The sequence below is a fragment of the Arachis duranensis genome, chromosome 6 (genome assembly GCF_000817695.3).
Source record: "Arachis duranensis cultivar V14167 chromosome 6, aradu.V14167.gnm2.J7QH, whole genome shotgun sequence".
NCBI classification, from domain to species: domain Eukaryota; kingdom Viridiplantae; phylum Streptophyta; class Magnoliopsida; order Fabales; family Fabaceae; genus Arachis; species Arachis duranensis.
Window position 1 is genome coordinate 23164032 of NC_029777.3, and position 15725 is coordinate 23179756.

The 15725-nt window shown below is 33.4% G+C and overlaps 2 protein-coding genes across 3 annotated transcripts; one reads left to right on the top strand and one right to left on the bottom strand.

The window, feature by feature from the left end:
- Nucleotides 1–3148: 3148 nt before the first annotated feature.
- LOC107493415 (thioredoxin-like protein AAED1, chloroplastic) lies at nt 3149–10030 on the top strand. 2 transcript variants are annotated; one of them, XM_021124587.2, is made up of 9 exons: nt 3149–3404; nt 3502–3643; nt 8222–8267; nt 8595–8654; nt 8857–8893; nt 8993–9072; nt 9164–9255; nt 9485–9545; nt 9683–10030. In XM_021124587.2, exons 1-9 carry the CDS (start codon nt 3224–3226, stop codon nt 9692–9694), a joined length of 711 nt encoding a protein of 236 aa, XP_020980246.2. In that variant the 5' UTR covers nt 3149–3223; the 3' UTR covers nt 9695–10030. The 2 variants fall into 2 exon arrangements, with proteins under 2 accessions (XP_020980246.2, XP_015970002.2); XM_016114516.3 differs by having other exon boundaries at nt 3151–3404; nt 9678–10030.
- An 80-nt stretch (nt 10031–10110) lies between these two features.
- On the bottom strand, nt 10111–15512 carry LOC107493414 (pentatricopeptide repeat-containing protein At5g02830, chloroplastic). The gene is made up of 12 exons (XM_016114515.3): nt 14942–15512; nt 14308–14395; nt 13875–14079; nt 13469–13576; nt 13152–13316; nt 12486–13061; nt 12039–12104; nt 11831–11911; nt 11427–11524; nt 10937–11147; nt 10761–10821; nt 10111–10614 (listed from the first exon to the last, which is right to left on the bottom strand). The coding sequence occupies exons 1-12, from the start codon at nt 15405–15407 to the stop codon at nt 10289–10291; spliced, it is 2451 nt and encodes an 816-aa protein (XP_015970001.1). The 5' UTR covers nt 15408–15512; the 3' UTR covers nt 10111–10288.
- Between the last annotated feature and the right edge of the window lie 213 nt (nt 15513–15725).

Sequence of the window (15725 nt, forward strand, 5' to 3'; positions counted from 1 at the left end):
AACTTAAGCAGAAAAACGCATGTTTTCACATTTATGTTCAAATTAGAGAGAAATCATAAAAATATGCTATTTTGGTGAATAAGTGTGAGTTTTTGTCATGAAATCCGTCAAATTCAAGCAAAAAATTATCATTAAATATGGACTCATCATATTGTGTCCACACGAAGAATGGGTGGCATGTAAACTGAAAAAATTTTGTTTATTGTTGTTGGCAACAAGAAGCACTTCTAGATGAAGAGGATGAATATCCTCTTAAATTTTAGCTAATTTTCTAGCCCATCAACGCTCATGACAATCAAAGACTTTGTCAAAAGTGACAACGAACAACATTTGAAGTTTTCAATAACTTCCTTCTGCTCTTCATTAACTTCTTTAATTACAATTTTGTTTGAAAAGCACTTTCCTATAACACCAGCAAAAAGATTTCAATAACACGAAAATAATGTAAAAAAAAAATACCAAAATTTGATTTATAGAATATATTATAAAATAAATTTTTACCAGACGCATTTAAGTCAATGGCATGTCCTACTTTATCAGGGGTGATGTAGATTATATCGTACCACACGTCCAGTGTGCTTTTGTACAAATCAAATGAATATGTAAATTCTTTCAGGAGCTTATGTGGCACATTTAAGGCTGGGATATGCTTCATACAGAAAATTCCAATTCTTCGACAATAACTTTCTTGTCATCACTCATCTTGCTAAACATATTAGAAATGGATCTTGTGGAGCACCTCAAATAATGAATTTTTTGTAAATAAATAAAAATTATGTTACATAATTATATTTATAAAACATAAATGGATTGTTCTAACATATATATGCTTACTTGATATTTTGGTCTTTTTGTGGTGCTCTTCTCAGCAACTCTCTTAATTGTCATTTTTTCTATAAAGAATAAAAAATTAGGTTAATAGGTAACAACAATACCAAGTGTATCTCAATTCACATAAAATGCGCTAAAAATTACACCAAATGTACTAAAAGTATTTTTTGATTACATCACATAATCTCAATTCAAAAAGACTTGCAAATAAATCAAACATGTACAAAATGACACGAGAAGCACTCCAACAATATTCTGTGGGATAGTTAAAACAAATTTATGAACAAATCCCTCAAACTCGATTTCAAAATATGCAAATCTCTCAAACATGGACAAAAACACATGCAAATCACTCAAACATGCACAAAATGACACCAGAAGCACTACAACAATATTTTGTCGCCTAGTTACAACAAAAAGAGGACAAGTGCACCAATTGTACCTCAATTCAGATAAAATGCATTGAAAGTGTTTCTTGATTACATCACACAATCTCAGTTCAAAAAGATATGCAAATCAATCAAACATACACAAAATGACACTAGAAGTACTATTACAATATTCTATGAAATAGTTACAACAAATTCATGAACAAATCCCTTATACTCAGTTTCAAAACATGCAAATCCCTCAAGTATGGACAAAAACACATGCAAATCACTCAAATATGCACAAAATAATATTAGAAGTACTACAACAACATTGTGTTGCCTATTTATAACAAAAAGAGGATAACAACACTAATTGAACCTCTATTAAGGCAAAATGCACAAAAAGTTGTTACTTATTTTTACACATGAACTCAGTTCAAAATATGCAAACATTCAAACATGCACAAAAACATATTCAAATCCCTCAATACACATGCAAATATAGGTTAAATTAAGTGAGAAACATTGCAATAACATTTTTACACTGACTTAACACAATTATCACCAAATGAATTGTATATGAGAACAGCAATATCTACTTTAACGCAAAAACACAAAATAAATCTACTAAATAAACAGAAATTTGACTATCTAATATTTCGCGATTGAAAATGGAAAGAGAAAAGTGAAAAAATGGACGACTAGTAAACAGTACTTTCAATAATTTTTTGTATTCTCTTTTTGTAATTCTTGGTGAAGATTTCAAACATAGTTTTAAGATTTTCTTGAGTTTTTGCGAAGATTTTGAGAGATTTTGAGCGATGATTGAAATAAGTTTGTTTTAGTTTTGATCAAGAGCGATGAAGTTTTTCATATTAACTTTCGTGCTACTAACTTTCGTGCTACTGAACAGTTGCACGAGTACGTGTTTACACGTTCTCTAATCTGAAGTAGGTTTTTGTTGGGTTTGAGTCAACTTGATTGGTCTTGTATGACAAAAACAAAAATATTTTTTTATCTAACAATTATATTTAAATATAATAATATAAAAATATTATTTATTTATTTATTATGTTAAAATATCTTTTTTAAGTAAAAAGCTTAAAAAATAAATTGTAGGATAAAGTATTATTTTGGTTCACAACATTCGGGTCGAATACTAATTTGGCTCTTAACGTTTCAAACGTTCTATTTTAATCCAAAAAATCTTTTCAAACATCCTAGTTCAATACTAAAATTTTTTTAAATGAGTTCAATATTGTCTCACCATTAAATTTGACACGAACAATTCGCATATTGAAACGCCAATAACATTTGATTTTGATACGTAAGTAAAATCAATTTACCAATGATCACTAATATAAAAATTTTTTCTTTGATTTTAAAGCGTTGATGATTGATTGTTAAAATTTAGAATTTTGTACAAAAAGAAAATTGAGGAGAAGAAGTGTTACAAGAAGATTTTGGTTATGTTTTTTAAACCTATTGAAAAAGAAGATGTGACTTAATTAGCAACATTAATTAACGTTCATGTCACTCATCTTGTTAATTATTAATTTATTATGGTCAAATTTAACGGTAGGACTACATTGAACGTGTTTAAAAATTTTTAGAACTAAAATAAGACATTTAAAATGTTAGAAACTAAATTAAAATTTACTCCAAATATTAAAAACTAAAACAGTACTTTATCCTAAATTGTATTGTAATTTTTTAAAAAATTATTTTTTTATTTTTATTTTTTTATTAAAAATTTATCATATATACTAAAATATATATAGAGATAAATTTTTTTTTAACAATGACACCCAAATAAAAAATTAGATAATTGAGGATAACTTCCACTTAATTTAAGTTAGTTAAAATAAATGATAATAATAAGATGATGGAGTTGTTAATGCCAAAGAATTTTTATGTCACAGAATATGCCACGTTTGTTGGATTTTCTTTCTTTCTTTCTAAACTATTCTACTCATTTGATTTATCAGTCTCTTTGTTTCTGCTTCCTGAGACCAAGTTCCATGGCCTACACAACGCTTTTCTCCAATCCTCTTCACCTTAACCAAACTACAAATCACTCTTCCATTCATTTCTCTCCCACTCTCTCTGTTAAACCAAATCAAAATCTTAGATATTCTAAGAATCTCAAACTCTCATCAAACAGACACCATGCAACCACACCCTCTGCTTCTTCTTCTTCAGGCAAGCTTTGTCTTATTCTTTAGTCTTTTATTCTTCTAAACTAAAGCAAATAAATAAATAAAAGATAATTAAATGATCAATAGTTGGATTTGAACAGGAGTTGAGTCTCTGGTGTTGGATGAGGATACTACAAGTTCACTGGATTCAATTAAGGTGTTTGATTTGAATGGAAAGGAGGTTCCGATTTCAGATTTGTGGAAAGATAGGAAAGCCGTTGTGGCATTTGCACGCCACTTTGGGTGATTTATCTCCTCATCTTTTAAAACTTTTTCCCTTTTTGTTTATGAGTTTGATTATTATTAACTGAAAAATGAAATCTTGTTAAAAAATTAAATTAAGAATATTCAAGAAAATAGTACAACTATAATATACTAGAACATTGAAAAAGTTCAAAATCAAATTGAATTAGAATTGAATACAAGTTGCACTTGTCATCTCCATATTAGAAGAACGAAGAATCATGAATTGGAAGCTTTAAAATTGATGATGAAAAATTTGAAGTAAAATTAAATAAGGAATTGACTAGTCAAAATTTCTACATGTTTCTTGAATTATGACAACTAGTGCTTAATTGTTATAAGAATTATTATTTTATTATGAAGATTTGCTTATATAAAGACTTCATATGTATGTTGTTATTTATCTCTCCATGAAGCAAAATACTTAGTGTTTGTTTCAAAAAATTCTCTCATTATTATGAGTATTAGTGAGTTTGAGAGATGAAAAATATGATAACGTTATTTATATGAGTAAGTGATCCTAAGACCAATTAAGTGTGGATATTATACTTATCAGAACTGGTTAATTAAGCACCTCGTGTTTGAGAGTTTGTGAGGTGTGAGAGAGTTCTCAGATAGTTGTTTATTCATAGAGTCGGTATGACAAACACTTTTAATATTGTGTGGTTCGGTCCCAAGTTAGATGGGAAACTTGATTATAGTTATTGGGAGACTTTGATGTCTACCCATTTGAAGGCCCAGAACCTATGAAATTTTATTGAACTGGGTTTGCAAGAAGGAGCAGATGCTGCCCAATAAAGGAGAGATCAATTGGCACTATCTCAAATTCATCAAGAAGTAGATTATACGGTGTTTGGCAAAATAGCAAATGCCAAAAGTGCAAAGGAAGCATGGAACACGTTGAAACTGTTATACAAATGCGTAGATAAAGCTCAAAAAATAAAGTTACAGTCTTTGAGAAGAGAATATGACAAGTACGAGATGTCTAGCTCAAAAACTGTTAAGCAATATTTTACTCGTGTTACAGATCTTGTCAATAAAATGAGAATCTATGGAGAAGATATGTCCGATAGCAAAGTGGTAGAGAAAATTCTTCGCACCATGCCAATGAATATGACCATGTGGTGACTACGATAATAGAGTCTCACGATATGGATACCATGACGATTACAGAGTTGCAAGGATTCATGGAAAGCTACATCAGTAGAATACTGGAGAAATTAGAAAAATCAATCGAGGAAGCCCTGAAAAGTCAAGTGAATTTAAACAATGTTGCAGCATCAAGTCATACACAAGAAGGACGATGTCGTGATTTTAATTTTCAAAGTAGAGGCAGAGGAAGTTCAGAGGTAGAGGTCGTGGCAATTACAACCAAGGAAGTTACAATAATTTTACACCACCTAATCAAGGAAGAGGTGGAACAAATTTTAGGCCTGTCAACCGAGAAAGAGGTCGAGGCAATTTTTATCAAGAAAGAGCCAATTTCAACTGCTTTCATTGTGAAAAGTATAGATACAAAGCAGCAGATTGCAGATTCAAAATGGTGAATAACAATCAAGCACACGTTGCAGAAAATTATAAAAGTGGGAAAAGAGCACAGAGATCTATTCCCTACAGGAAAGTCATGGAGAGCTAGAAGATTACTTGAAATTGTACATTCAGATCTTTGTTCTGTAGAAGTTTCAAGTAATGGTGGTAGCAGGTACTTTATCACTTTTATTGATGATTTTAGTAGATATACATGGGTATATTTTTTGAAGCAGAAATTAGAAGCATGTGATGTCTTTAAGACATTCAAGGTATTTGTCGAAAAATAAAGTGGCTATAAAATCAAAATTCTCAGAACAGACAAAAGAACAGAATATCTTGTATGTTAGAATACTTTAAACAACATAGAATTCAACACCAACTAACAACTAGATATACTTCTCAACAAAATGGAGTTGTGAAAAAAAGAATAGAACCATCATGGATATAGTCAGATGCATGCTCAACTCAAAACAAATGCCTAAAGAATTTTGGACAGAGGTAGTCGCAACAGCAGTTGTATTTTAAACAGTTGTCTAACAAAAAGTGTTTGTGATAAAACTCCAGAGGAAGCTTGGAGTAGAAAGCGGCCTTCCATTAATCATTTCAAAGTCTTTGGGTATATCGCTTATGCCCATGTACCAAATCAACTAAGGAAGAAGTTAGATGACAAAGGCAAGAAGTGTATCTTTATCAGCTATAGCACAGACTCAAAAGCAAACAAGCTATATAATCTAGAATCAAAGAAAGTGATCATAAGCAGAGATGTGACGTTTGACGAGAAAGACATGTGGGATTGGAACACAAAGACAGAAAAGCAGCTGATTATAATTTCAAATACATGTGTTAATGAAGAAGAAAGACAACCAAATGCAACTGAACAACCAGAATCATCTAGAAGACCTCAAAAAGAGTCGAGACTACCTGCTAAATTAGCAGATTATGAAGTTGGCAATGACAACGATTCGTCCGATGAAGAAATCATAAATTTTGCTCTATTTTCAGACTGTGAGCCGTTGAACTTTGAAGAAGCCTCTAAAGACAATAATTGGAAGAAAGCAATGGATGAGGAGATTCATGCCATTGAGAAGAATGACACATGGGAGCTGACAAATTTACCAGTAGATAAGAAGCCAATTGGAGTAAAGTGGGTTTACAAGACTAAATACAAACCCAGTGGTGAAGTTGATCGCTTCAAAGCAAGATTATTTGCAAAGGGATACAAACAAAAGCCAGGTATTGATTGTTTTGAAGTATTTGCTCCTGTTGCAAGGTTAGATACTATTCATATGATTATTTCACTCTCGACTCAAAATAAGTAGAAGATACATCAAATGAATGTTAAGTCTGCATTTCTAAATGACATTTTAGAAGAAGAGGTGTATGCTGAGTAACCTGCAGGATATGAAGTTCTTGGAAAAGAAGATAAAATTTACAAGTTGAAGAAAGCCTTGTACGGGTTAAAGCAACCACCAAAAGCGTGGTACAAGAAGATTGATTCTTATTTTATTCAGAATTGTTTCAAAAGATGTCCATTTGAACATACGCTTTATATCAAGTTCGTTGAACCTGGAGATATCTTGATTGTGTGTCTTTATGTTGATGATTTAATCTTTACTAGCAACAATTTGAAAATAATTACAGAATTTAGGGAGACTATGATAAAGCACTTTGAAATTACAGAATAGGCTTGATGTCTTACTTTCTTGGCATTGAATTAGTTCAAAGAGATGATGGAATTTTCATTTCTGAGAAGAAATATGCAAATGATATTCTGAAGAAATTTCAAATTGAGCAGAAGTTCAAATTGTTGAGAAAAGATAAAGGAAAAGCAGTAAATCCCACATACTAAAAAAGCTTGATTGGAAGTCTAAGGTACTTGACTGCGACTAGACCAGATATTGTGTTTGGAGTTGGTTTGCTTGCAGATTTATGGAGGAGCCTTATACCAACCATTTGCAAGCAACAAAAAGAATTCTTCGATATATCAAAGGTACTTTGAATGATGGAATTTATTATGAGAATACTAATGAAATAAACCTTGTTGGTTACACTGATAGTGATTGGGCTGGAGATATAGAAACAAGAAAAAGTACTTCAGGATTTGTATTTCATCTTGGTTCTGGTGCAATTTCATGGTCATCAAAGAAACAACCAGTAGTAGCACTCTCTACAGCAGAAGCAGAATATATAGCAACCGTAAGTTGTGCAATGCAAGCAGTTTGGCTAAGAAGAATTTTTGAGGAATTGAACGAGAAATAAAGTACTCCAACAATAATATTTTGTGATAACAAGTCAGCTATTGCACTTTGCAAAAATCCAATATTTCATGGAAGATCGAAGCATATTGATATTCGGGTTCATAAAATTAGAAAATTGGTAAATGAGAAAGAAGTTGTGATCGAGTACTGTCCAACTGAAGAACAAGCTGCAGATATATTTACAAAACCATTGAAGACCGAGTTATTTTACAAGTTGAAGAAGATGCTTGGAATGATAAACTCTACAAGCTTGATTTAAGGGAGGCAATGTTAGAAAATTAAATCAAGAATATTCAAGAAAGTAGTACAACTACAACATACTAGAGCATTGAAGAAGTTCAAAATCAAATTGAATTGAAATTGAATACAAGTTGCACTCATCATCTCCATATTAGAAGAATTAAGAATCATGAATTGGAAGCTTCAAGATTGATTGAGTAAGAATTTGAAGCAAATTAAACAAGAAATTGACTAGTAAAAGTTTCTACATGTTTCTTAAATTATGACAACTAGTGCTTAGTTGTTATAAGAATTATTATTTTATTATGAAGGTTTGCCTATATAAAGGCTTTATATGTATGTATGTTGTTATCTATCTCTCTATGAACCAAAATATTTGGTGTTTGTTTCAAAAAATTCTCTCCTTATTATTATGAGTGTTAGTGAGTTTGAGAGATGAAAAATATGATAGCGTCATTTATATAATTGAGTGATCCTAGGACCAATTAAGTGTGGGTATTATACTTACAAATCTCATAAGTCATGTCTTTCTGTGTGTGTACATTCGCAGATGTGTGCTTTGTCGCAAAAGGGCTGATTACCTTGCATCCAAGAAGGTGAAATTAACTATATGCTAAATGTTGATTCAATATTACATTCATTTAATTCTTGTCTTTCCGTACTGGTCTTAGGTAAATTGCATAGTGACCTTGTACCGAAATTCATTTGATTCTTGTCATTAACCCTTGGTTTTGCCCCTCTAGCATGTTAATAGCATTATACTTTCTGTAACTTACTGTATATCCTCCTTAATTCTTGTCATGGTAGAAGGCCAAAAATAACTCCAATTATCTAACATGGCTGACAATTAAAGTTTTTTTTAGTAGGAAAAGAGAAGTTGTGTGTCAGCAAGACTTGTGCTTATGCTTATGCTCTTTCAACAGGATATAATGGATGCTTCTGGTGTGGCACTTGTATTGATTGGACCTGGGAACATTGAACAGGTTTGTCAGAAGAATTGTAGAGAGTGTTTGGTGTTTTTGGCTTGTGGGTTTCCTGTGTCTTCAATTTTATTTTCTTTGTGAATTTGTAAATTGGGGCACTATGCTGCACTTTACTTGATTCTACTCTCAGTCTCGAACTTTGCAAGTATTGATTTTCTGCAAGGCTGCAACCATCTGAGTATGCTGGAATTGTGTGTTACAGGCCAGAACCTTTGCCAAGCAAATGAAATTCGAAGGAGGTACCTTGCTGCTGGCCTAATGCTTTCGGCCTAGTAATAGTTGTAGTATTTTAGACATCTTATTTTAGCATTTTGAAAAGTCTGTGCTTTCTCTTCCAGAAATCTATGCAGACCCCAATCATTCATCATATGAGGCCTTAAAATTTGTTTCTGGAGTTTTGACCACATTTACCCCCAAAGTAAGTCTGAAACCACCAGAAAAGTGGATGAAGCACCAATGAAACTGAGATTTTTGGATCTTTTATGTTAACTTTAGTCGTTACACTGCAGGCAGGTCTTAAGATAATACAATTATATATGGAAGGCTATCGGCAAGATTGGAAGCTTTCATTTGAAAAAGATACTGTTACCAGAGGGGGCTGGTATGTAAATTATATCTGTGATCACACTATTTGGTTATGCCAATCTTTTCATTGGTTGTGAATGCAATACACGTGGTGCCCCAAGAGCACTTGAGAATTTCTCGGACAAATGGTTATCCCAGCTTCGGCTAGTGCAACCCAAATATGATCTAGTTGATTATGAAGACACTTTGTTTGGCCAGCCTGAATACATAACTTCTCATATATTATGAACTTGGTATTGTGTCAGGAAACAAGGAGGAATCATAGTTGCAGGTCCTGGGAAAAATAATATCTCATATGTTCACAAGGTATCTGGAACCCCCTTTACCTGAATCATGGATATATTTTACCTGATATTATGGCTGCAATTAGTATGAATCAGCAGCATATGTGTTCACATTTATCTGACATAACCATATGAACTATTTTAATGTGACTAGGACAGAGAAGCAGGTGATGATCCAGAAATTGAAGATATCTTAGCAGCATGTTGTTCCTGAAGAAACAAAAGATGGAGCCCCTCTTTCACTGCTTTTTATCAATCTTGCTTCATGATCACAAGGCACTATTGTACATCATACTCTTTTGCTTCTTGCACTGATCAGTAGCTTTGCCTTGAGGTTCAGTTATTAGACATTCACCAAATTACAGTACACAATTTGGAATATATGACAGTATTACCCTTAGGATAGTTTTAACATTTTGTTGGTTTCAAAATCTTGTATATAAGATTTTTCCATGTCAAATAAATTGGCCTCTTCCCTTTTGTTCTTCATATTGTTGGAAGAGTTAGTTGCTGAGTTGTATCACAATGAATATTCTATCTCTGACTCTGACAATTTTAGGAGAGAAAATAAAATAAAAATAGAAAGAAGAGATAATTATAGTTCTATTCCATGACACTACGTATCATACATTGTTTTACAAATTAATGAAATTATACATTTGCCATTGATACATGCATATATATTCATAAGTCCAGATGCTATATACAAAGATCAAAAGTTGCAATGAGGGGAAATAAGACACATATTTGTACAAAATTCAAATACTATTTAATGCTTAGTTTCCTATGCAACCAACCATACAAAGATTTCTTGGTGACCTTCAACCTATGTAGAACTGCAGGCCTTCTTGTTGTGGTTAATGCCTTCTCTCCTGGTAGTGCTTCTATGCTGAGATTTGTAAGGTTAGGGATTTCTAACTTTGATGTGTCACTTAGTGCAAACCTGGTTTTAGCTGGAAAAATTTCAAGGCCCAATTCATTCTGAAGAAGTTTTATGATTGCCTCTTGCACTTCTAATATGTGCTGGGATGGAGTTTCATCTGCCTTTGTAGCTCCTATGATGATCAAAATGTCATCATTCACAGAATGTCCTGTTATCATAAAGGCCAACAGTGAATATGAATGGTTGAGTTCATATGATTGGCTACGCGGACAAGCAACCATGCAAAACGAGCTTTCCAATTGCCACGTACAGAATAGAATTATAAATCAAATATACAAAATATTCCATTCGTACCTGAACTATAGTTTTCTTTGATCATTCTAAGAACTGCAAGAATAACCAAGCGAGCTTCAACCTGTTGATACAGTTTGATGGTTAAAGGCATAAACTAATACATTAAAATCGAGGGAAACTTAAAACAGTTCGAGAAAATTGTGGGGCGAACTCTAGAGAAAGCAACTGATAACAACCTTTGTGAGTCCTTGAACATCAATAGCTAGGATGTCAGCTACCCTCTTTAACAGGTGTGCCGCAATCTTTTCAAGAAGTAAACTCGGGGGTCTCTCTAATTCAGAGAAATTGCTGGAAGAAAATTCTCTTTGGATCTTGCTGTTATCTTGTATCACTCCTTCACACCACTCCTCAATAAGTTCTTCCAGATAGTAATCATTGGGTTTGTACCTGAAGCAGTAAACATGCTATTTAGTTTAAAGCTGAATGTAGAAAAATATTACTGCATAGATAATAGTTCATAGTATTTAAGCTGCTAACAATACTTTTTTGCCATTACTCTTGAAAGCTATAACCAGAAATCTCTTATGTTCCATCGTGCTAGAAGTTTCTAATTTCTAACACGTGATTTAAAATGAAACAGACATGTTATACATAACATTTGAGAGACACATAACTTGGAAAAGATAATTAGTATGCTACTTGCTATGAAAGTAGAATATAGCATACCCTGCTTTTCGCATATCCTGGTATATGGTCAAGCATTGTTGCACCTCAAGTACGGATCCGTATCTGTTGCGTGCCCTTAGTAGTGTGTTATATGTCACCTGAGAAGACAATTATCAAAACCAATAGGATTAAGTTGATGAAATATACTTTTGTTCTCCATAGATCACAAAAGAAGTTGTGATTCCCACCTTTTTCAGATATGTATTTATTCTATAGTTCATCATTCATCAACTGCCATTTCTTTTATTATACCCAATGTTCTATTCATCTTTTAGTTTGATTTTATGGAAGTATAATCTTACTGCAGCCTCATGCAAATTCCATTTAGGACATAGCCATGTCAGTTTATCATTTTGTGGACGACAGAACCATAACAAACAACTGCAGTCTATAGGCATCCTCACCCAATTTGGATGTATCTCATATGTTTTCATTTCTTCATATAGCATCAATCCTTGCTTAAAATTCTTACTTTCTACACAGACCTGTAAACAAAAACGTAAATTTCCCGTGTCAATGGCCATGTAATTTTACAGTAGTGAAAAATGTTCTCTTCAATATTACAATTAATTTTAAAAATTGGGCCTCATTTTGAGAGAAAAAACTTTGAACCTTTATGGCTGTAGTATATGCAACAACATCAGGTTTAATTCCAGCATCAAACATGATCTTCAGAATCTGTATGGGAACAAAGACATTCGATCAGATAAACAAATAGCATTATCATAATATATTATTAGGCTTAGTACGGAAGTCACTTAATCTATAAATATCATTAAACATGACAATTTTGAAAGTCCACCACACATCACTTATCTAACAGCTATAGTATTGTGTCCAGTAAATGTTTTGTTGGTGTGTGGTGCGAGTGCGACTATATATATTCAAGCACTACATAGAAGTCCAACATGATAAAAAGACCATCCTAATACAATTCTAATGCAATTATGCAAATTGCATCAACCATGACCATATATTACTTTGACTGAACTGCTTCTCAAAACATTGTGCAATGAAAATCATTGAGAGAACTTTATTTTTTATCTAATTTTTTTTTACCTCGATGGCACCTCCCACGTTATCTGATCCGCCACATATATCTATCAAAATGGACCAGCTTATATAATTTGGGGAAAGACCTACTTTTTTCATCTCAGTGATTAATGCTTTAGCATGGTAGTAATCAGTACCACAAGCCTTCAGCAAAATATTATATGTTGCTATAGTTGGTGTGAAAGGGAATCTCTCAGCAAAACTCAAGATATGCGGCCTAGAAATGCTGTTTGGCGCGGTAATAGCAGTCTGCGTGTCCCCATGCTCTAACTTGCTATTGTTCCCTTCACCAAAGGACCCCAACATCTTATTTCCCTTCCAAGAATAGAACAAGCGAAAAGCTCGGTCATACTGACATGCTTCAACACATGCATGTAAAATGATGTTAAAGCATTGCGTATTAGGCTCGCAGTCGGCCAAAAGCATTTCTTCGAACAATTGAATTGCCTGCTCTACAAGCCCTGCATGTGCGCAGGCATTGATTAATGACGACCACGCAACAGTATTAAGAGAAACACCGGCGGAGAGCATATCCTGCTTGATTTTTAGAGCCATTTGCCACAATTTTGCATCTGCAAAGACCTGAAATTCCTACAGGTCAGGATATGCCAGATATCATGTTTTGCTAAATTGATAAAACAATGGTGATTCTGTTGATGCACCGCAATGTACCTTTATAATCGTGCTGTAGGTGAAAACATCTAATTTCAGCCATCCTGCTGATTCCAATTGCTTAAGTTCCCTGTAAATGTCTTGGGCCAGATCAACTCTTCCAGCAACACAGCATGCTTTGAGTAGGATATTATAAGATGTCATGTCTGGCTTCAGACCAAGATTCTGGATTTTAAAGGTTTAGCCACTATGAATTGTTTACTCGGATGAAATTCAGAATAAAATCTAACTAGCATTCTCTTCTCATCCTTCAAGGGAAACTAAATGGAAAGGATAAATATAAATGGCATGATTTAAGGTGATAGAAGGAACGTTACCTGCATATTCTGATACAGATTTAAGGTGTAGCTAAGATCATGGGTATTCACATTCATGAGACTGTTGAACACGTATATATTTGGAGTAATCTTCTGATTGAGTAAGTCCTGCATCAGACATTGCATATGAATGCTATCTTGTCACCGAACATCATCGTCATAGAATTTGCCAAGAATTATGTCTAAGATCATAGTTTATTTATATTTTAAAGAAGAACAAAATTTATACAACATTTTTGAAATTCTAAGATAAATACATAGAATGATATAGATTGCAAATGGAATTTGCCAAGAACTGTGTCTCGGAGTGAAACACTAAAATTAAACTATATATCTTCATGTAAGCCCTTAATTTAAGTCTTTGAAGACAAGTTGAAGGAAGAGAATGTAACCGATTGGAAGATACCTCATATATGTACCTAGATTTCATGAAATCACCACAAAGGCCACAAGCATCAATTATTGCCCGGTATATGTACATATTGGGGTTATCCAAGTTTTTCTTCACTGCTTCGTATGCTTTCAAAGCAGAAACTAAATCCCTTCTTTTTCCAAATTCACTTATAATGTTGCAGAATAGTATATGTGCATGTGGAAGAAGACATGCATACCTGAAAGATGCAAATGCAGTCATATAAAACCTGATCATATAGATTGCTAACCGATATTAACTATTAGGAACACCAATGGAAGTAATGGATCAGGAAATATAAATTAATGGCACACATAAAAAATGAACAGAGCTATTGATTAATCATCAAAGACAACACCAATTAATTTCATCATCGTTACAAAATTAGAAATAAAAAATCTTTTCTCAAAACATTATAAATACATACCTCACAGCTAAATCTGGATCTTGATTACAAACACACTGTTTTATTATGTCCAACGGCTGAACAAGTTCTCTGACTGACAACTGGAAATCTGAAGGAGAAAAATTCATGTGTGAATTTCTTAATGACTTGTTCTTGTATCTATAGAACTCGGTCAAAATTTTATTAACAATGTGTTCTATAAACACATGGAAACATGAACATGGGAATAAGAACATTACCAAACCAGTAAGGTTGTCTATCCATATAGAGAAAATTTAATCAATTACTAGATAAATGCTGTGTTTATAAAAAAGTAAATATTAAACATCCCCTTTAATTGCTTTCTCCTTTTTTTTGTTTTGTTTCCTCTAGTTTCTCAAGGTATCCTCCATTGAAGGGTGTTATCGTTGTTAGATTTTGGATTGTCCCTGATTGTAACACAAAAACTCTTGTTATTCACTAAGATCTAGTTGGTATCAAATTAACATCACTATTAGTGTGTAATCAGATATCAATGCTAACATCATCATCTTAAGCTGCTTCCGTTACATCTTTTGGATACGACTGATCCTGCATTGTGTTTCAAGTGCACGGTGTTCACAGAAAATTTAACAAGAAAGAATTAGAGATTAGTATCTTGAAAAAAAAAATTTACGTGCGAGAACCTCCATGAATTGAACAGCTTCCTCAAGTTGACCGGATTTGACCAAGCGGCGACACTCCTTAGAGAAGAGATCCATGGCATGTCCATCAAAATGGGAGGATAAGGAGGAGACGCCACCAAGCTCCTGAACTCTCTTGAGAGAATCAATCACAGCCCGAACCTTCCTACCTCGAATACCCGCCAGAACCTCCTTCGCGAGGAGCTTAACGTTCAGAGAATGAACAAATTCGGAAGCATTCTCGTGGACATGGATATAGTGGTTGAGGGGGGCTTGGAGAGTGCAGGAGATAGAGGAAGAATGCGAATGCGAAGGAGTGAGCTTCGGCTTGTGGTGGTGGTGGCGGTGGCGGTGGGAGCGAGAAGGAGTGGTTGATGGCGTTGAAGATGAAGAAGAAGATGGGGGATTCGGAGGAGGAGTGACAATGGATGAACCAAGGATGACGAAATCCCTCATCATTACTGGGTGTAACCGTTTTTTGGGCTGTAGAAGTGAGAAGATGAGGGATTTATGGGACAATGGATTTCTGATCTTTTGTCTTTGGATTATTGGATTGGATTTGAAAGGCGGGTGTTATCGTTGGAGCTCAGACACTCATAGTATTAGTTAGTTATTCATTCCTCTCCTTCCAACATTAATGTGTCAAATGTCAATAAAATCTATTTGAGCATCTTTTTAGTTTGGTTTAATTATTCTATTGTTATTTATAATTTTACTAAATTTTTAATTAAATTTTTATATTTTTTAATTAAATTTTTATATTATTTTTAATTTTAT